The sequence below is a fragment of the Silene latifolia genome, chromosome 9, assembly GCF_048544455.1.
Source record: "Silene latifolia isolate original U9 population chromosome 9, ASM4854445v1, whole genome shotgun sequence".
Classification (NCBI taxonomy): domain Eukaryota; kingdom Viridiplantae; phylum Streptophyta; class Magnoliopsida; order Caryophyllales; family Caryophyllaceae; genus Silene; species Silene latifolia.
Window position 1 is genome coordinate 59,006,661 of NC_133534.1, and position 23,743 is coordinate 59,030,403.

A 23,743-nucleotide genomic window follows, 5' to 3' on the forward strand; every position below is an offset into this window, starting at 1 on the left:
ACCTTCCAAGAAACCACCCGATGATGATCAGACTATAACGTGTTTTTGATATACGTGCGTGGATTGGCTATACATGAGACGGTTTAATGCATTACTTGGATTTGAAAAATGATTTCAAAAGTTTTCTAACTTCATTTGAATTAAAATAACACTATTTAGAGTTAAAACCGTCTTCGGACCCAAAACCGACCCAGAAACCCACAACTCGAGTCAACCTGAGTCAATCCGAGTCAAACCAAATCTCGAATTTCAAAAATAATGCCATAAATGTCTTTATCATGTCATTTTCTTTAAAATGACCCTAATTAGAGTCAAAACCGACACCGGGCCAAAAACCGACTCCAAATTCAAATCCTGACTCACACGGGTCAAACCCGAGTCAAGCACACAAAACACCTACCTCAAGTAACACCAAAATCATCTTATTAGATGCCCATATTATTAAACACATCTTATATGAATGCCACATATCAACAATGGATGGAGAATTGGCCACGTCCAAATCGAAAGGGACAATACACCCTTTTCCATCACGAGGTGGCTCGCGCCTCTTTAGGCCATCTGCTTAGCCTCTAAGCAAAATCAACCGACCTACCATCCCACATTTCTCTATAAATACCCACCATCACACACTACAACATTCACGCGAGCGTCCGCCCCCTCACCTCTCTCTTAAACTTCTAGACCCGACTTCCTAAGTCACAAAATCGACACGTGTTTACGAACTACCGATCGTAAACACAAGTCTTACACATTTTGTTTGGTACCGCCGCCGTGCATTTGACCGACCCATTTGACAAACTCAATTCATCAATAAACATGTTTTAATTAACATATGTTCAACATATTTTCAAAACAAAATCCTTTTTTAAGGCACTCTTTTAAACTTCTTTGATCGCGATTAGTCACAACGAGAAAACCGTCTCTAAAGTCGTCTACTTCGCAAACATCAATACACGTAAGTTTGAGGATGTAAATATCTCATTTATTTCATGTCTTTACTGTTTTCATAACTTTATAAACATGAACAATGCATAACACGATTCAAACATAGGTTAGACGAGCCAAAACCGAGTTTTGGCCTGAGATAAAAGCTCCTTGCTATGCAGGGAGGCTCGCGCCTCTTGTTGGTTCTCGGGTCAAACTCAAACGTGTTTGATTTCGTCTTTCCTTCAACACTTTCTTTTATTTTTACTTCTTTCCTTTTACGAATTTAACCATTTTAATTCATTTTTATGACAAACTTTTTAACCATAAATCATAATCACCCTTGGTTCCTTATACTATGACGGTTTAATCCGTGACTCGGTGATATTAATTAGTTAATTACATTTTAAAGGAAGTCATTTTATTTTATTTACCATTTTGATTAATTTTTATGATAAACATATTTTGACCATTACAAAAATCATCCTTGGTTCTTTATACCATGACGGTTTATTTCGTGACTCGATGATATTATTTGTTAATTATAAATTAAAGGGTACTTTTACCCCCTTTTATTTTACTTAGCATTTTTCTCATTTATTTACATTTGCAAACATATTAGTCATAATTCCTAATCATCCTTGGTTCTTTATACCATGTCGGTTTAATCCGAGTACGATGATTAACTTGACTAATTACAAATAAATGAACTTAACATAATTAGTTCAAATCACCGAGCGTGGCTTTCAGACCGCTGCATGTCCACAATTTGGCTTGGCGTGCAGGTGGCACGTGACTACGGACCGGCAGGCAGCTCTCATCCACAGGCCGGCTCGTGGTCCATGTCCACACCTGTAACAACAGAAATGACAGAATGGTCCTCCATATTGCTCCCAATCTGGGGCGGGGGTGTTAATATCGTAGCGCATGATTCAACATTGTCAATTGGAGGTTCTGTGTCAGGGTCTGTAGAGGGAATAACATTGCAGGGATGGACTTGCATAGGAGCCTTGCGAACACTAGACTGATAGAAGATCAACTCTTCAGCACCTACCTGAAAAGTTAAAGTCTGCCCCCAAGATCTATTACTGCGCGAGCGGTAAATAGAAATGGTCATCCTAAAATAATAGGAGTATATGAGTCTTCGGGGATGTCTACGACTATGAAATCAACGGGAATAAAGAACTTCCCTATCTTAACAGGTATGTCCTCCAAGACACCTAAAGGCCGTGATACAGGACGATCGACAATCTGTATGGTGATATTAGTGCAATAAAATTTTGTTAAACCAAGCCTCTTAGCAAGAGACAATGGTAAAACACTCCCGCTAGCTCCCAAGTCGCACAAAGCATTATCAATTAAATGGGTCCTAATATGACATGGTATAGAAAAACTACCCGGGTCAGACAACTTAGGTGGGGTCTTATTTCTGAATAAGGGCAGTGCCCGCTTCAGTCAAAGCCACCATCTCATGGTCATTAATATGCCTCCTACGCGCTAAAATGTCTTTCTAAATTTCATATAGGAGGGTACCTAGGTTAGTAATTCAGCAAATGGTACATAAACGTGAAGACTTTTCAAAACTTCGGCAAACTTACCGAATTGTTACTCGATCTTCTTGTTCTGCAATGTTCTCGGAAATGGGACCGTGATTGGAATAGCTAGGCCTTCATTTTTCTTCGACAACGAATTGTCACATTCAGCATTGGAATCACTCGATCGAGCAATAGAACCTCGCGATCGAGAATCTTTCTCAGCAATAGTGCTCGATCGAGCACTTTAATCTACTCGATCGAGAACAGTGTTTTCCTCAGTGCTAGATCGAGCACTTCTATCCTCTCGATCGAGAACCTTTTTAGCATAATCCCTCGATCGACCACCAGAAATCAGTAGATCGAGGACATCTCGTGAATTCAACACTTTTTCATCAAAAGACGACTGTTCCTGTACAGAAACTTCAACTTCCGGGTCTGTAAATCCATCATTTTCAGTCGGCATTTTGGGTCCCTCGTAAGAAAGACCACTCCTCAGATTGATCAGATTCACCGCCTCATGTGCTTTCTTGTCGGGTTGTGACGGTAAATGACCCGGTTGTCTTGAAGCTTGATTAGCAGCTAGTTGAGCCATCTGGGATTCAAGTGACTTAATAGAAGCATCTTTCGCTTGGTCACTTTTTTGCAATTGAATGGTCAATGATTGCACCATTGACTTCAACTCGGCTATATCACTTATGTCACTAGAGGAGGCACCTTGTTGCGGCGGTGGGAAAGTAGGAGGCTTTTGAAAGCCTTGTTGTTGAGCTTTATGAGGCGGTACATAAGCTTGTTGCTGTGGCGAAGGTGTAGTATTCAAAACATTTTGACTAGTCAATCTCAAATTAGGATGAACTCCAGCTTGATTGTTGTAATAGGAGCCTCCTTGCCTAAATTGTTGAAAGGCATAGACTTGCTCCTTCTCAGCTAAGCACTCCACTGCAGTATGACAATTTTCGCCACATCTCTCACATGAGACGGTCTCTTGTCTAGACAACAAGTGAACCGTCTGCTGATTTCCCGCGGCCTGCAACTCGAACTTATCAAATCTTTCATTCATGGCTTCCAGTTGAGCCACAAGTGCACTATTATCTGTAGAGATCGTTCTAGTTCCGCTTCTTGGATTCCCATATTCAACGCAATAGGTAGCCATCTCTTCTATAATTCCCCAGCCCTTATCATCGTCAATGTTCTTCTGAAATTGACCATTGGCTGCAACATCTAAAATAGCACGATGGTCATCATACAATCCATTATAGAACAGGTTTTACAAAAACCACTGGCTGAACCCGTGATGTGGGACAGACCGAATCAACTTCTTAAACCGACCCCATGCTTCATACAAATTCTCAGTCGGAGTTTGCTTGAAACTCGTAATCTGCCCTCTCAATGCGTTAGTTCTCTGCGGAGGGAAGTATCTTTTATAGAAAGTAAGGGCCAAGGTCTCCCAATCATTAATCCCAGCTGCAGTCCTATCCAAATCAGTTAACTAGTCTCGGGCCCCATTAGTAAGAGAAAAAGGAAACATGACTTCCTTTATCTTGTCTTGTGTCACTCCCTTAGTAGCAGGAATGGTAGAACAATAATCCGTGAAGACCTCCATATGCTTTCTCGGGTCCTCACCAGCTACTCCTCTGTATAGGTTTCTCTCCACTAAACTAATATAGGAGGGGCGGATATCAAAGGTATTCCCCTTATTATAAGTCGAAAGCTTGAAACCTTTTGGAATAGAGGCAGCTGTAGGCTCTGAATGACTAGCAATATTAGGCATCTTCGCAGATTTGGTTGCAGAAATAGATGTGTCTTCCTCTAAAGACTGATCTTCTGCAAATGTAAAGTTTTCAAGAACAGGTTCAAGAGCACTCAAGACTTTCTCTCGACGATTCTTTCTCAGTAAATTCTGTCTACGGCGAAAAGTCCGCTCCGGTTCAGGATCAGCTGGTACTAATTCTGACATGTTGGACCAGCGCATACACAAAACTAAGAAAGAAAAAGAATAAGAATTGCCTCAAGGAATTAAAAATCTCTTGAGACTAAGACAAACTGAAATAAACAAGCAAATAGGCTAATTGCCTCCCCGGCAACGGCGCCAAAATATGACACGGCTGTCGCAACCCTATCAAAAATAAACCAACCGGCTCTTAACTAATATAGTAGAGGTAAGTCGGGTACTGTACTCCACAGGGAGGCTATTATATCTACTCGTTATTCTAGTCCGTCACGGTAACAAATTGGGGGTGTTTGAATTGTTTTCTAAACTAAAAACCGAAATAAAAGACAGAGAGAAAGACAACAATAAAATTCATAAAGATGAAAGGGTGTGATCAAAAATAGAGAGAAATGCTAGGATGTCGGTTCATCGTGATATCACATAATTCTGCAAAAGGTAAGATCAGTCGGTCTGATGTGAGAAGGGTAAAGGAAAGGTCCTTCCGGTCCGCTATCCGCCCTAAAATACTATTAACTTAGCTTCCACCCTCATTAGTGTAGTCTATTGTTCATAACAGGTATATTCATTCCAATCTTCCGATCTAGGTCTGAACTTAACCGAATTAACTAGTTTAGAAGCGTGCACTCAACTAAACGATTACAATTAAATTGCTATAAATCAATTCTCACATGTAAACCAACTAATCTAATTATGACATTATTGCTTTACTATCATGGCTCCCCTAATCCTAACACTAAGGGATTTAGCTACGCATATTCATAATGAAACTAACAACGATTGATGAAGTAATATAATACACAATATAGAGATGATTAAGGAGTAAGAACATAAACTAATAACAAAACTAATTAAAACAGAAATTAAGAACAAGAAATTAAGAGTGCAAAAGATAATTAAATTGAATGAAGAGAGAAAGAAGGATTACAAAACTTTATGATCCGGCAAAAGAACAAAACAAAGTCGAACAAGAAAAAATAAGTGTCTGCTTAAAATCCAAGATTAGTGAATGAAAGATAAGATGAGATAATTAGAGCTGGCAAGTCTGCCCCGACCCGAGTGACCCGACCCGAACCCGAGCAAACCCAACCCGACCCAACACGAGAATATTGCAACCCGGAACCGAAACCGACCCGACCCGATGATGACTCGTAACCCGACATGACCCGATGACCAGTGACCCGAAACCGACCCGACCCGACTTGATGACGACCCGTAACCCGACTTTATCCGATGATCAGTGACCCGAACCCGACCCAGACCCGACCCGATATTGACCCGACCCGATAGTGACCCGATTAAATTGATGAACCGACAATTATTAAGCTTAATATTGATCAAAATGAAAGTGATTTTGTAATTAGATTGTTATGTTTGACTTAATAATGAAGTAATTAAACCAAATAATGCTTAAAAACTAAATTTAATGGTCAAAAATTGAAGTAATGTGATAAAGTAACTGGACCTGATAACGACCGGACCCAAACCTGACCCGACCCGACCCGACCCGACACATCATTTGACCCGAAATGACCCGACCTAAACCCGAGCCGACCCGATACATCATTTGACCCGAAATGTCCCGACCCGACAATGACCCGAACCCGACCCGATCCAACTCGAAAGGGGTGGCTGAGCCGATGTGACCCGAACCCGATATGACCCGACCTGGCTTGACCCGACCCATACCCGACCCAATTGCCACCTCTAGAGATAATTAAACCTAATTAAGTCTCTCTTATTTATAAGAGAGACACTCTATTAACTTAAAACGTAATTAAGATATTAAGTCTACGCGAGAAAGTCTCACGTCAAAATAGCGAAATACTCGATCGAGCACTTCCAAACTTCTCGATCGATTAAAACATCTACTCGATCGAGAACCACAAAAAGGCCACCTCTCGATCGAGAACAGCAGGGTCTCGATCGAGGTCTTCTCACCACCCAAAAGCTCTCGATCGAGAAGATAGGCCAACAAAAGCCTTCGATCGAGGTAAACACCACTTAGCCAGCTCCTTGCTTCATTGATTTAGCTTCCAAGATGACTTCACGCTTTCCGAGGCAGTAGTAATTCTGCTCCAATTCTTCCATCTCCATAAATGCAGGCTAAAGGGGCAATAAAAGGCATGATTCCGCTACTTTCGGGTCCGTTCCTGCAATTAAAGCCAAACAAAACGAAGTAGACTATTCGGGGCATTTCGTAATATAAAACTTACGATAATCGCATAGAAATACGTGCATAAAAGGCCTAAAAAGACTATATAAAATACACGTATCAACCCTATTAAGTAAAGAATAAAGTGAGTTTTTAACTCAATATTAACTTAAGGCACATAATATTAATGTATGGTAATCTAATAACTGATTTATACGATAACAATGATAACAAATACTAATTCTTGTGTAGGAGAGTCTTACTTGAATTTTTTTAAAACAAATATATTTGTAGTAGTCAGTTTCACATTTAGTAAGCCATAATCTTGTTTTAACAGATTTGTCTTACACAACATTTATGTAACAGTAATTATTGTGTGAGACAGTCTTACACAATGATACGATAATAGGAAATAAAAAGACAATATAGAAGTATTTATTAGCAATAAATAATTTAGTGGGTCATAATTTTATTTTAAATTTTGTGGCTTTTTTTTAGGGAGATTATTTTTTGGAAGGTTATTATTTTTGTTTATCTAGGTTTATGGATAAATTTTATACGAAAGATGTTAAGAAGGCTTGAGATTTATGTAATGTTCAAATATTATGTGTGTTCTTCAAAAATCTTATATAATGTACGAAGTGTTTTTTAAAAGTCGTAAATTAGTTTTCTTCACAATACAAATTAAATAGTATCATTATTTTATAAAATACAATAACTTGTATTTCATGTTCTATTTTTCACGTGAATTGTGAAGATGTTATGAATTGTGGAAAAATTGTGTGATCGTGAAGATTCTCAAACATAATATTTAAGATATATATGTAAGGGAATATATTATAATATTATGAGTTTCAAATATGGCAACAAACTAAGTATTCTAAAAAATATAATTTTGTTATTTTATATTTTATATAATGTTGAATTTGGGAGCAAGTTTCAGTTTGACGTTACAAATGTGATTGTAGGAAATGTCGCATAAGATATTGATACATTCACTTTGTATTGAATAAGGGTAAATGTGGGCCTAAAACTTTGTTAAGTCAATTGACCGGGAAAATTTGTAGATAGACAAGGGGTCGTTTGGTTCAAAGTATTGGAATGGTATGGAATGGATTGTGATATTATAGTGGTATGGAGTTAGAACCCCATACTTGCTCATGAGTGTTTGGTTCGACCTTGGAATGGATATAGAGGTAGTAATAATATGGAATGGAGTTAGAAACTTGAGTAGAAACATGAGTATGAGATTCCAAGGGGTTGGAATGGAGTTAGAATTCATTGGGTATCCAACTCCATTCCAAAAACCTCCAACCAAACACTAGAATGAATTGAATTCATTCCAATCCATTCCAAAAGCTCCAAGGGGGGATTGTTAATATGCGGCGAAGAGTAGATATTTTTGTCAATTATTTGTTTGTTTCGATTTAATATCGTATTTTAAACACATAAAAAAAAAATTTAAAATATAAACTTTACATTTTGAGTAATAAAACCTAATTTTTTTCACTTTTAATTATTCTTCTAAGAAGTATTTTGAGTTTTAACAAAATCTGAATTTTCAAAGTTGGTGCCAAGGTAGATAAATGAATTTCAAGCAATATCGCCAAGTCGGAAATTGAATATTTGTCTTGCAACCATGTTGGAAATTGAAAATTTGTCTCGTCGCCAAGCCAAATTTTTAAATATTTCAAATATTTGATTTTGGCTCCAATTTTGAAATTCAAATTTATTGTTAGTTTTTATTATCGAATTTCGCAGGCGATTTCATGAAAAGGGTTTATTTACTTAAAAATTAGATATATATTTTCGAATTTTCTTTCGAAAGTCCCATAATATTAGAAATATTTTTAAAGTAATTTACAAAAAATAGGGAAAAAAAATCGTTAAAGTGGTCAACAAAATGGAAAAAGAGGTAGAAAAATGATAGAAAGACATTATTTTTACATCCAAGTTTCAAAAATGTAGGGATCGGGTCAGCTTCCGAGTTAATTTTGGGTTATCTTTCGGATCTTTTTTTAGAAAAAGTCCCATAGTATTAGAAATATTTTTAAATTAATTTACAAAAAATGGGGAAAAATAAAAAGTTATTAAAGTGGTAAAAAAATGGAAGGAAAAACATTATTTTTATATATCTCAGTTTCAAAAATGTTGGGATCTAGGGATGTCAGCGGGGCGGGTACAAGTGGGTACCGCCCCGCACCCGCCCCAATTGGGGTGGGGATGGGTAGAGCTTTGGCGGGTGGTGGGGCGGGTGCGGGTACGAAAATTGTACCCGCCATGGGTCATGGGGCGGGGATGGTTTTTGTATCTTACCCACCTAATACCCGCCTACCCGCCAATCATTAAAAAAACTAGTAGGATTATGATAATTTTATAAATCTTATTTAGTTATAATTAAGATATAATGTTAATAATAACAACTATTTTATAAAGTTTTTTACTAACTTATTTGGTGAAAAATTAAAATTATAAAGATAAATTAAAAAAAATAAAAATTAATAATGATTAAACCAAGTTTTACGAAAAAATTTATAGAATAAAATTATGGTGTAACGGGTTAATGGGTAAGTGGGGCGTGTACGGTTTTATATTTCCACCCGTTGGGGCGGGAATGGTTTTGGAAAATTGTACCCGCCACGGGTGGTGGGGCGGGTATGGGTACGAGTTTTTCTTGGTGGGTACGGGTACGGGGGAACCTATATCCACCACCGCCCCGCCCCAATGACATCCCTATTGGGATCGGGTCAGCTTTCAGGTCAATTTCGGGTTATCTCTATGGTCGGGTCAATATTCGGGTCGGGTCGACCTTAATCAGGTTACGTCGGGTTACGAGTATCATTGAGTCAGGTCAGGCCGGTTTCGAATTGCAATATTTTCGGGGTCCTATCTAGTCGAATTTGATTGAATTCGAGTCGGGTCGCTCAGATCGGTTAGACTTGTTACTTCTAGTGAGAGCGGAGTAAGGTAAGGGTGACAAGTAGACCTGGCAAAATGGGTCAGACCCGAATGATCCGACCAGAAATGGCTGACCCGAGACCCGAAAATTACCTAAACTTGCTTGACCCGAATACGACCTGAAACCCGAATTGACCCGACCCGACCCAGACCCGACCCGAACATTGTCTGACCCAATGTTGACCCGACCCGAGGTGACCCAATCCGAAAAGACCCGACTCATAACTGACCTGATCCCAAATGACTTGAAGTGACCCAAAATGACTCGAAACGACTAGTACTAACTCATATTAATACTATATATATATATATCAAAATAAAGTTTCATTGGTTATAATAATCCCTAATAAATAGTTACTTTTGCAAAATAGTATTTCTTAATCAAAATAGTATTAACATAAGTGCTTAGCCATTAACTCAAAAGCAACTCGACCCAAAATGACCTATACCCGAAAATAACACGACCCGACAACAGGCCACCCGAAATTGACCCGAAACCCGAAAGTGACCCGACCCGACCCAACCGACCCGAAATATGTGACAGACCCGAAATGACCCGACCCAAACCGACCCGACCCGTACCCGACCCGAGTGACCCGTTTTGCCAGGTCTAGACAAGTAGGGGCTATCACTTTTCAAACATTATTGTACTGTATATAGTTATGTACTTGTAGATTCACACAATAAAACAACATATGAAGTATGTCTTTCAAGATACTGGATTGTCGAGACATGTGAATCTTTTTCGCGTTTACTCCCTCCTACTCATCCAATTTTCCCATTTAGTTTTTTACGGTCTTCAATACAATATTTTGACCATGATTTTATCTATTTTGTATATACTCCGTAATTAGTATAGATTCCGCACAAATGCGCGGTAGCCTTTTTAATTTTTAGTGTATTAGTTATAGATGTTAGATTTATATCGCACGAAATTTTTATAAAAAATAACTAATATTAAAATTAATCAAAAGAATTGAATAATTCCATGAATTTTGTTTTTTTGAAAATATTTTAACTACATCAAATTATTTAAAAAAAATTATTTTTTCGTCACGAAGTTAATAATAGGAGATTCGATTTTTATGTAATGATTATTTTAAATTTTTAAATGGAAAATTAGTTTAATAAATGAAAATCTAATTTGTTTCCATATATAAGTTTGAGCACTTTGGAGGAAAAACTTTAGAGAAGTTGTATTCTCTTACTATATACTCCGTAGTATTTTTATATGAAACAAAAAAAAATTGAAATGGAAAACTATTTAAGTTGTGAATTTTTTTTAGTGAATGTTTGTTGTCACGAAGCTAATATAGTAAGCATGTGTCAAGTTATTCTCTACAGTAATAATTATTGCATTACTGAAAAATTTAGCGACTTATACTTTATACTCCCTCCCATTCACAATAAACCTCCCATTTCATTTTGGCACAAATATTAAGGAAACACACTACCCCACCATATAATTAAATTTCAACCACACAAATACACTACCCCACCATACAATTAAATTTGGACCACACAAACACTTACCAAAAAAGGAAATAGGGAGGTTATTGTGAATAGACGGAAAAGGAAATAGGGAAGTTTATTTTGACTGGGAGGGAGTAGTTTAATATCAATTTTATTTTATTTTAATGAAAAAAACATAATTATGAATTTATTTAAAAAATTAGATTTTATTTATAAGAATATATTCATTGAAAAGATAATAATGTAAAGAAAGAAACTTTTATTTATTACCTTATTTAGCTAGATGCTTTTTGAAGGGAAAACTAAGAGAATTTTTATTCTCTTAGTAGTAGGGGGGATTATTTTTGTTCAAAAGATAATTTTATGAAAGATTTTTTCATATATTATACTTTTTTATAAATTTTATATATTATACTTTTTCATAAATTTTATTGTATTTATGGTTAAAATTTGTAAAAGTTGACCTTAAAAAATCAAATAGGAAGATTAGATTGAATAGGAGGGAATATTATATTAACGTGACAGAGGGAGCATTCACGAATCACGCTCCTGGTAAAGTTGGAAGTGTAACATCCCACGTTAATTGAAAAGGTCGAGTGATAGGCTTAAATGACTAGTGCTTAAAGGGATTAAAATGCTACTCATATTAACAAAGTGTACTTTCTTTTATGGTCATTCATGCAAAAAAAAACTCCACAGTTAAGCGTGCTTGGCTGGGATTAGTCTTAGGATGGGTGACCTCCTGGAAAGGTTCCCGGGATGCGCATGAGTGAGGACAAAATCCGGACCATGTACACAGCCTGGTGAGCTATCATAAGTAACTGCTCCCGACCCGATTTGGGGCCGGAGTGTTACAGAAAATGGGTCCTGTCTCGTGATGGCCCATGACGTGTCGTGCTAAACCATGTCAATTCGGTGTTGTGATAAAATGGGACGTGAACCGAGCTGGGGTGTGCGCGTGCCACTTCCATCTCTAGGTCCTGGGCCTTTAATTGTAAGCGTGTAGTGAGCTCCGCAACTAAATGAGTGAGGGAGGGTGAATACTCAGAAATGGGAGGGTAGGGAGATGTGACAGAAGCAAACTTGAGATAAGTGGTAACGAGGTTATGTGTTTTTATGTCATGAACAACGGTACACAATTGTCCCACACGATTGCATACGGGACCAGAAGGATCTAAGCACTCTATCTTCCTGCACAATGAATCTGTCACCTCCCCCGACAATTTAAGGCCCTAAGATTGCTCAGTATTCTATCCCCCACTTCTACACGGACCTCCCCTTGTTTCCTACTCCTACATTTGGTCGACATCACATCATTTTCTAGTATCATCCTTAATAATGTCTTTGAAAACAATTTCACGGCTTGATTGTTATGTGCATGAATGTGCACATATGGTTGGTTGACAAGTGACTATGAACACTAATTATTAGTACCCGTACAGAACTTGTTTGAATTACAGTAACGCGTTAGTGATGAGAAATTGTCACATATATAAGCGATATTGATTAAAAATAGAATAATTATATACAACTAGTTGTAACCCGTACAAATAAGTTGTAATGGCGTGAAGTTTAAATATTGATATAATAAAAAAATTTAAAAAAATAGAAATAAATTTTGTACATGTACAATAATATTTAAGATTTTGAAGTATAAAAATTATAGTTGCCAATTTACCATATATAGTACATGAGTACAATGCGTTACGTATTAATTTGAGTGGAAGAAGTATGGGTATTACTTATATTTTACTATTTTGAAACTGGACAAACAATTTAGAAAAAAAAAAGATTAAGAATTTGTTATCCATATTTAACTGCCTTAATTGCTTGCATTATTTATTTCGAAACAATTATAAAAATTGGGTTACTTTATTTATTTGTTTTTGTTATTAAAAACCACTAAAATATTTTATCAATTGATTCTTTCTCCTTTTTATATTTTATATGTTCACGATCAACATAAATTTATATTTGGATTGAGATGTGTTTATTTCAAACTAATCTCGATTGGGTTATATGTCAAATTTTACGGGTCTTAACTCTAAAAAAGATTGCTCGAATCAGATTGAATTTACGAATCGTGTTAAGTCTCTGTTTGGAAACTAATTGAAAAGGTAACGAAAACTGTAAAGGTAATTGAAACCTGAAAAGTTAACTAATAAGGTAGTTGGAAATTAATAGCTAATAAGGTAACTAATTATATAAAAAATTTTTTGGCAAACTAACTAAAAAGGTCACTGATTTTGGTCAAATGATGTAAAAGGATATGATAATTATTTAATAGTATGAATTAAGGGTTATATTTAAGGGGTAAAAAAGTTTAAAAAAAATCAGGTACCTGAAAACTCAAATGCTAAGTTATTTGGTTAAATAAACTCTTTGCCGAACGCTTACAGGTACCTGAAATTTTGGTCAAATAAGCTAATTTGACCAAATAGGTACCTGCAATACATTGTCAAACCGAGCTTAAGTGTTACCTATTTTGGCCCACTTTTACATGGCCCAACACTGATCATCCCAAGTCCAAAGCATACAATGGGGCCTGATAAGAGGAGTCCACCCATTTGCCTATTATCAATTCTAGAACCCCAGGGCCCAGATCCCTAACAGCCCACTTTAGCGCTCCATACATCACCTCACCAACTCACCACCTCACTCACCCAAATACAAATCAATTTTTTTTTTTTTTTTGCCTAAAACCCTACTTTGGAGTTTGGACCCATTCTAAATTAAACTAAAATAATGGAGATGAGTTGAACTTACTGCGAGATTGATCAAGAACGAATCCGAATCGAAGACGGTACTTTGTTTTCTTTAGTATCTTGATTATAATTAGAAATAATGAGAATTAGGGCTTAGGCAAGACATAAGTCACGAACTATGACAATATTAAAGATATGCTTTTTCTTATACGATGTAAGCGTGAGTTATACATGAAATCAAGTTTTGGCTTAGTTTTTTCAATATTTCGTGCATAAAGGTAAGGAACCCAAAACGCCAATGGTCTAGCGGCGCCCAGGTCATTAAACAGATTCCCTTTAATTCCTTTTGATTCCTGGCGCAAAGCCATGACTTCCAACACTATTTATCCGCAGGTTGACCGACCCCTGTTGTTGTCCGGTTGAACGACCTAACCTGACATCCCCCTCGACGCCGTCATGCCCAACCTCCAAGTGCTTTCCTCGTTAGTTACTACTACTACCAATACTCATAGGCACCAAGTACTAAATGTACCATAGAGGTGTACAGTCGACACTTTTACACAATGTATCCGACTCGCCTCTTAGTCATTGTGCTAACTTAGATGTCCATGACCGTTTCACATTTCGTTCTCAACCCCGCTTTAAGTATTCAATACCATGATAACGATAATAAAATATTGACACACCAATTCCATGGTAATTTGAGCCGGCGATTAATACATACTAGGTAGTATCCCGCGTTTTGCGCGGCCTGTTTGAAACTTTTATTATTATAATTGAAGAAAAATAATATAATTCATATATAACATTTAATATTTTTTTTATAAATAAAATAAATTAATCTTTCTCAAATCTTATTTTTTTAGGTATAACTTCAATGTATTAAAATAAAATACAACTCCAATTTTAATTATACGGAGTAGCTAATGAGTGATAATTAGTTAAGGATAATCAACGTTTTATAAATAAATTTGTAACTAATCAAATATCATATTAATTAAAATGAAATGTATTCGAATAATGTAACAATCAACATTAAGTTCTTAAATTAGATTTATGCTCCAAATTAGTTAATATATTCAAAATGCTGTGAATATAATTTTAGGCACTTTTCAAATTTTTATGTACACCGTGTAATATTTGTGGAGCAAACATATCAGGTTCAAACTAAACTTATTCGAAAGTTTTGGTTGTATCTTGCATTTGATATGTGTCAAATATATCTATTAGAAATTTGCACATTTTTTTAACAACTACAGAATATATATAATGATGTTTAAGAATTTACCTATAAATATAATAGGTTGAACATTCTCAAATATTATTTTTTGAGGTTTAATTTCAAAGTATTTAAAAAATACGGAGTAACATATAAAATATTTAACTAAAAGTAATATCTAGTTAGCCATAATTAATGTCGTTTTATACTTGACGTATACATATTTAATTGAAACTATTAAAGTAAAGTGTAATATGTTTTCTACTTTTTCATGTCGTATATAACACTATTGTATTTAATAATCATTACTTGTGTTTTGATTATTAAAATGTACTCGTGATCACTGTGTACATACATACTCGTTATCACATTATTTAAAACTCTAAAAAAAAATTTCATGTGTATTTAATTTGTCGCAATATAATTTTGACATTTCCACACTATAAAAGCTTATCTTTTGTAGTTAGCTTTAAGTTTTGTTTGTAATAAATATAATAACTCTTCCAAATATATTTTTCTTGATGAATTTAATGGTCTAGGTTTATAATTTTCTCAAAATATTTTTTTACGTAAATGTAAAGTTTTGTAAGACACTCACTTTAATCATCTATGCATATCAAAATATTTCATTAAAAATAATGAAATTTTTTTTGGTGAAATGTGAAAATTATATTAATAATTAAAAATTTACAGTACAAAATCACCAAGTGCAAGAGCATTGATACCGACAGAAAATAAAACTAGCTAGAATTACATCTAAGGCATCCAATGCAAACGTTGAAATTTAGACGTCCATTTCCATGCTTGTCCTCTACTCTTCACCACAACAGCAGCATTATTAACCGCAAACTTTGGATGAACCATTTTGTTGTCCACTCTGCAAATGTTGCGGGCAGTCCATATTTGATAAACCATAGCCATGATAGCAGTGATAACGATATGTTTTTTCATCAAGGAACGACACCTCCACCTTATGCACCGATTCGAATATCGATCGGGAGAGTAATATTCAACCAATCGCCAAACTGACCTCCAACAAAGAAGCACTAAATCTACACTTATAGAGCAAATGATTATGATCCTCCAAATGATCTAAGCACATATCACAAGTATCCATCCGAAATGATGTTAAACCGAGTAACCTATCCTTTGTTAACAGACGGCATTGAATAGCCAGCCAACCTATGATGGAGTGCTTGGGAAGGTTAAGCCTGTTCCAGATAACAGGATACCATGGTACAGGTAAAGGATTACCCTGCAACCAAGTATACCCAACCGAAACAGTATAAACCCCAGCATTAGTACTCCATTTGCCTTGACAATACCCAGGTTTAAGTATATCTTTGACTTGGCAAATTTTCCTCCAAGTCCAACTGGAACTAACCGTAGGTGAATAATCCAACCAGTTTTGGCCTTTGATGTACATGTGATTAACCCATCTTATCCATAAATGATCAGTTTTCTCAGCTAACCACCATACATACTTGCCTAACATAGCCATGTTCCAGTTTTTCCCATTAACAATGCCAAGACCTCCATACTTTTTTGCTGTACAAACTCTATCCCAAGCAACTGGTGGTGTCTTGTTGAACTCATCAGACCCACACCAAAGGTAGTTCCTGCATATGTGGTTAATCCTGTCCATCACGATGAAGCGGTATGATAAAAATACGAGTCCAAAAACTATGAAGTTGAGACAAAACAGCCTGAACCAGAACAAGCCTGCCCGCATAACTTAACTTTCTGGCACCCCAACCACGAATTCTCAGCACAATCTTCTCAACTAGCCTAGAACAATCACCCACTGCCATTCTTTTATACGAGATTGGTATACCAAGGTATCGAAAAGAAAGCGGCCCTCTTTGAACCGGATACACTTAAGACATACTGAACATCATCACTGCGCATACCATTGAAGTAAATATCAGACTTCTCACGATTAATCACCAACCCTGATACTGTAGAGAAGGTGGCAAATGCTCGAAGTATAGTAATAATTGATTCCTTGTCTCCCCTGCAGAACATTAGAAGATCATCTGCAAAGCACAGATGATTCAGTCCAAGTGCTCTACAAAGGGGATGATAAGTAAACTCCATGGTATTAGTAACAGAACCCATTATCCGGCTGAGATACTCCATGCAAATAGTAAATAGCAGAGGGGACATAGGATCACCTTTCTGAATCCCTCTCCTTTCTTGGAAATACCCAAAGTTAGAACCATTAAGAGACAAGGTATACCAAGGAGTAGTAACACACTCCATTATCCAATGTACCATTTGATCAGGGAATTTAAGAGCCTTCAGCATCTGCTTGATAAACTCCCACTCAATAGAATCGTATGCCTTTTTTAGATCCACCTTCATCATACATCTAGGAGAACAAGCCTTCCTTTTGTACAATCTAACCAGGTCATGGCAAATGAGGATATTATCAACAATATCCCGTCCTTTAAGAAAAGCACTCTGAGTTTCACTGATAATGTCAGGTAAAACTGTGGCAAGTCTAGTGTAAATCACTTTAGAAATGATTTTATAGACCACATTGCAACACGCAATGGGTCTAAAATCCGCCACAGTATTAGGCCTGGTCTTCTTAGTAATAAGAGTTATAGTAGTGGAGTTGATCTGCTTGAGCATTTTTCCTGAAGAGAAAAACTCCTGCACTGCTCCAATAATATCAGTCCCAGTAATATCAAAAGAATCTCTAAAGAATTGAGAGGAGAATCCATCAGGCCCAGGTGCTTTGTTGGCAGGGATGGAATAAAGAGCATCCTTGATTTCCTTTTCAGTTACAGCTGAGGTAAGAATATGACAGTGATCACTAGTTACCAATTTCCCCTGTTGAACAGTGCCCTTATGAACCTTAGTTACCCTTCTGTTAGATCCCAATAAGGTCTTGTAATAATTTATAAAAGCCTCCTCAATTGCAGCCGGAGTAGTATGATTGTTACCCTCCATATCATGGATCCCCAAAATCCTATTCTGCATCCTCCTTGCCTTGATAGCACTATGGAAATAGTGTGTATTATCATCTCCTTCACTGAGCCATAGAACTTTGGCTTTCTGGGACATAAAACTGCTCAGTGCAGCCTCCCTATCTCTGTAAAGGTCAGAAGCCTCCTTCACTAGCTGTTGAAGCCCAATGTTAGTAGGATCAAGGTGCAGCTGACCTTGCACACTATGCAGGTGAAGCAAGGCCACCTTTGTAGAAATTTCAATACCAGCATAAGCTTCAGAGTTCAGCTCCTTCAGAGGTTTCTTAAGCATTTTCAACTTTTTAGCCACCTGAAACATTTTAAACCCATACAAAGGAGTACTCCAAACGTCTTGAATAATTTTCAGAAACCCAGGATCCTTGCCCCACATATTAAAGTATTTGAAATTGCTCTTTTTCCTTGCAATATCAGGGTTCATTGTCATTGTACAAGGACAATGATCAAATAAACCTTCAGGGTGAAACATAGTAATGGTGTTAGGAAAATGAAGGAGCCACTCATCAGTCACTAGGGCTCTATCAATTCTGCTGAATTTCAAGTCCCCAACCTCCTGTATATTGGTCCAAGTGAAAAAGGCACCTTGAGCAGGGATGTCATTCAACCCACACACATCCAAACACTCCTGAAACTCCCTCACTTCAGTAGTAGAAACTTCAGAACCAATTCTTTCATTCATTGCCAAAACATTATTGAAATCTCCCATGACAACCCATGGCCCATTAATAAAACTCTTCATAGTTTCTATAGAATTCCATAAGGTAGCACGATCACTCAGCCTATTGAACCCATACACCATTGACATCCACCAAACAGCACCTGTAGGAAGATAAGTGACTTTAGTATGGATCACCTGAGCCTCACTCCCTAACACAACAACATCATAGTTACCAGCATCCCAAATAATCCAAATACGACCACCCTCATGACTCTCATTATTATGCACCATATTCCATTGAGACCCAATTCTCTGATGCACTTTATTGATAGCAGTTGTTCTTACTCTAGTTTCTAAAAAACCAAAAACTCCAATATTATTAGAATGTAAAAACCATTTAATGTCCTTATGTTTATGTACACTATTTAGACCCCGCACATTCCAAAACCCTATGCTACCCATTCTCAATTAAAGTACTAGGGCCAGCCACATCCTCCTCTACCACTTTCCTATACTGAACTGAATGTTTCAATACTTCCAGAAAAGTTCTTCTCCCATTGCCAGTACTCATACCACCCTGCCTTGAAAATTTCGTAAGCATCCTTATAGGTGAAAATGAAGTAAAAGTAGTTGGTTGTGGAGTCACTAAACCTCTGGAAAGAACAGGCTTAGAACGAGGCTGCACAACTAACTGCCTGACTGGGGGGTTTGGTGCAGGTGGAGCAGGTACAGCAACAGGTTGCTGCACCCTTTCTTTAGGCACCCACACTTTCCTCACAGGTCCAGGTTGTTGTTTCTTCCTGCAATCTCGCGCCACATGTCTAACTCCTTTACAGTCAGAACAAATCGTTGGTCTCCATTCATAATGAACAAATTGCCTGTGAGTAACATCTAATTCATCAGTAAATTCAACCACATCAGGCAAATCTCCACCCATTTTAACCTCAACCATAACTCTCGCATGACCAATAAATGTTTTTAATTGAGTATTACTGTCACAACGCACTGGCTTCCCTACCAATCCCGCAATCTTCATCAACGCATTCCCCCAAAACTTCAGAGGAAGGCCATAGAATCGAACCCATATAGGTACCATATCAACAGCCTCACGAACCAATTTAGCAGTAGGAGTCCACTCCTTAACTACTACAGGTTTGTTATAAAAAAACACAGGCCCAGATTGCAGAACTCGTAGCTTCATAGCTTCGGTTTTGAAACGAACCAGGAAAATACCGTTCGAATGGAAAGAAATTTGATCATAATCAGTATATCCCCAGACCCGCTTCACAAACCCATCAATAACTTTGAACGGTGGATTAGCACCCATCACGTAACAATACACCGCTGTTGACCAAAAATCTAATTCCGCATCAGTATCAGCACTAGTCAATTTCAGAGGACTTGCCCTATCAGATGTAGCAGACCCAGAGCGCGAAACTTCTGTCCATACACTCCCATCATCAGAGTCTTCCTCCGCAATTGAATCCATGCCATTACTCAATTGAAACGGCCTGATTTCACCATCGGCATCTAAAACGTGATCATCAAGCTGGATATCAACCTGAGGATCATCAATTTCAGGTGTAAGATGTTGAAACCTAGAACCGGATGGATTATTATTGGAAATACTATTATTAGTCTGTGTTTTTGGTGTTTTTTTTGAATTATTATTAGTGATTAATCTAATTACTCTACTAGATTTAGGTTGATTGCGTTTTTGACGAGCCATTGCTAATCAAGATTGAAATCCACTAAATCGTGCCTCTCTCTAGTTTGTTTAATCTCTCTAAAATAATGAAAGTTATACTCTATTTAAAGCATTTTTCAAAGGACATGTGTGTGAAGATACTACCCATATTCAGCATGCTTTCTTGGATTTCTATAAGGAACTTTTGGGCACAGCTGTTAGTACCAGGGATGTCTCAATTGCCACTGTTCAAATGGGAAGAGTATGTTCTTCAGAGCAGCATGATCTTCTGTTGCAACCTGTCACTAATGCTGAAATCAAACAGGTCATGTTCTCAATCCCTTCTCATAAAGCTGCAGGTCCTGATGGGTACTCAAGTGCATTTTTTAAGGATGCCTGGGGAGTGGTGGGTGATCTTATCTGTAAGGCTGTGCATGACTTCTTTATTAATGGCAAGATGCTTAAACAAATTAACCATACCCTCATCACTTTGATCCCAAAAATTGACCTTCCCCAGAATGTTACCCAGTTTAGACCTATCTCTTGCTGCAATGTGATTTACAAGTGTATCTCTAAGCTGTTGTGTAATAGACTTGCCAAAGTTTTACCCTCTATCATTAGTGATAATCAAGGTGGATTTATTCAGGGGAGGAGTATTGTTGAAAATATTTTAGTTTGTCAGGATATTGTGAGGTGCTATAACAGAAAAGCTGCATCTCCAAGGTTTATGCTTAAGGTAGACTTAAAAAAGGCTTATGATTCTGTCAGTTGGAAGTTCTTGAAGCAGATGATGATTGCTCTGAAGTTGCCTCTACAGTTTATCAGTATGATTATGGAATGTGTGGAGACAGCTTCTTACTCTCTGGTTTTGAATGGTGAAGTATTTGGGCACTTTAAGGGTGGTAAGGGGTTAAGGCAGGGGGATCCTCTATCCCCACTCCTCTTTACTATTGCAATGGAGTATCTGAGTAGAGTTTTACAGTACACCACCACTAATATGCCTTTTAAGCATCACCCTCTTTGCAGCAAGTTGAAGTTGTCCCACCTTATGTTTGCTGATGACCTATTACTATTTAGTAAGGGGGACACTGATTCTATCATGGTGATGCTTAGATCATTTGCTACATTCTCTTGTGCATCTGGGTTGATGATGAATCCAAGTAAGACCAGTGCTTATTTTAATGGGGTTCCACAATGGGTGAAACTGGATATCCTCCAGATTGCTGGGTTTGCTGAAGGACAGCTCCCTTTCAGGTATTTGGGAGTCCCTATTACTTGTGGCAGAATGAAGAAATGTGATTGTAATATTCTTGTGGAGAAATTGATAGCAAGAATTAGGAGCTTTGGTTCAAGGAAGCTCTCATATCTTTGTGATTATACAGTTAACTCTGTTTTAACTGCCTTGTATAGTTATTGGGTTAATATCTTTGTGATCCCAAAAGGAGTTCTGAACAAAGTTAATGCTATTTGCAGAAACTACTTGTGGGATGGTAGTGCTGATTATATCAGAGTTCCTTTAGTCAGTTGGGATAAAGTGTGTTCTCCTAAGCATGAAGGGGGGTTAGGTATCAGGGATAGCCTAGCCTGGAATTATGCTACGGTTGGGAAGTTGGTGTGGTGGATATACTGTTGCCCTAATAGGCTGTGGGTGAGATGGGTTAATCAAATTTATTTAAAAGGAAATAATTGGTCTGAGTATATTCCCAGTGGTGATATTAGTTGGGGGTGGAAGAATGTTTGTAGAGTCAGGGATATGTTGGCTTCTGGATACTCTAATGGGCACTGGACTTTAGATACTAAGGGATACTCTGTCAGTCAAGGGTATGAATTGTTGAGAAAAAAATTCCAGAGTATGGTGTGGGCTAACCATATATGGAATAGTTGGTGCATTCCCAAGCATCAATTTGTTGGATGGTTGATTCAAAGGAATGCCTTGCAATTGAAGGAGAAACTTTTTCGTTTGGGCATTGTGAGTGATGATCTCTGTGTGTTATGCTTTAATGCGTCTGAAACAGTGGAGCATTTATTTCAGGAGTGTGAATACAGCAGAAGGCTACTGGAGCTGTTTGCTCAGAAGTGTGGACTGGTGCTGCCTAATACCAGCCTTCTCATGTGGATTGGGCAGTGCTCAGTTTCCAAGACTAGAAAAAGGTGTGTTGCTGGCTTTTCTACAATCTGTCTTATATCAAATCTGGATGCAGAGAAACAAAGCTAGAGTTGAGGGATGTTTTATTCGACCTGAATTGGTGTTTCAGCAGCTAATCAGGGAGATGCATATCTGGTTGAAGACTAAAACTGAACTGGGGATGGATAGTAGAGATAGAGCATGGTTTAATAGTCTTCAAATGTAATTGTTATATCCTTTGGGATGTTTAAATGGTTTGTTTGTAAATTGTAGCTTGTAATAGCTGTTGTGCTTAATGGAATTTTTACCTTTCACCAAAAAAAAAAAAAAAAATAAAGCATTTTTCGCAATAAACGCAATAATTTATATGTTAGAATTTTTGTCAAAATATTTTTATAATAAATTTAAAATCAAACGATTGTAATTATTTGATGTGATTAAATAATAACATTTATTAAACAATAATTAATACTTTGTTGAGATTAATGCTGCAATTATTACGTTCGTATTTAATGATCAGCTGTAATTAATGACCGTAATTAAGGTTGAAATGCCACATGGCGCATCCACAACGTTTCAACCCAATTATATATATATATATATATATATATAGAGAGAGAGAGAGAGAGAGAGAGAGAGAGAGAAAGAGAGAGAGGGCCGGATCCGGTGAGGCTGTTAATTATGGCGAGGCGGCCGACCTCACCAAATTGTTACATTGGACTGATTTCCAATTGTTCATTGGGCTGGAAATTTAGGGTCTTTCATAATCTTTTCATTTAGGCCAAAATACTTTCCCTCTCTAAACTAAAACACACATAGGCCCAAGTTCTTTACCTTCTTCTTTAGTTTACATAAATTACCAGATTCTCTCACTACAAAAACAACAAAACAATTTCGCACACAAGTTCCCCAAATTTTTCGTTTTCGGAGAATCGAAGCAGCGATTTTCATCAAAACAACATCGAATTAAGCAATTTCAGAACAAGATTTCATCAAATTAAGCAATTTTAGAAGAAGATTTCATCAAATTAAGCAGTTTCAGCAAAAGATTTCGAGCAGTTTTGAGGTAATTTCATAATTTTTATCAAACTTGAGCATGTTCATATAATTTTGTTAATTCAATAATAAATTGATGATATAAGGCTCGATTGATCGAAAAATTCAATAATAAATTGATGATATAAGGCTCGATTGATCGAAATTGAACGATTTCGAAAAAACAAGGTTCTAAGTTGATGAAAATTGAGCGATTTCGTAAATATAAGGTTCGAATTTGATCAAATTGAGCGATTTCGTAAATATAACGTCCGAATTTGATCAAGATTGAGCGATTTCATTTACCTCGCAATTTCGTACTACTTAT

At 37.0% G+C, this 23,743-nt stretch overlaps 1 protein-coding gene across 1 annotated transcript; it reads right to left on the bottom strand.

Annotated features, from left to right (window-relative positions):
• Positions 1 to 15,926: 15,926 nt before the first annotated feature.
• LOC141601089 (uncharacterized) lies at positions 15,927 to 20,297 on the bottom strand. The gene is made up of 3 exons (XM_074421354.1): positions 19,046 to 20,297; positions 16,752 to 18,921; positions 15,927 to 16,554 (listed from the first exon to the last, which is right to left on the bottom strand). Exons 1-3 carry the CDS (start codon positions 20,295 to 20,297, stop codon positions 15,927 to 15,929), a joined length of 4,050 nt encoding a protein of 1,349 aa, XP_074277455.1.
• Positions 20,298 to 23,743: the final 3,446 nt, after the last annotated feature.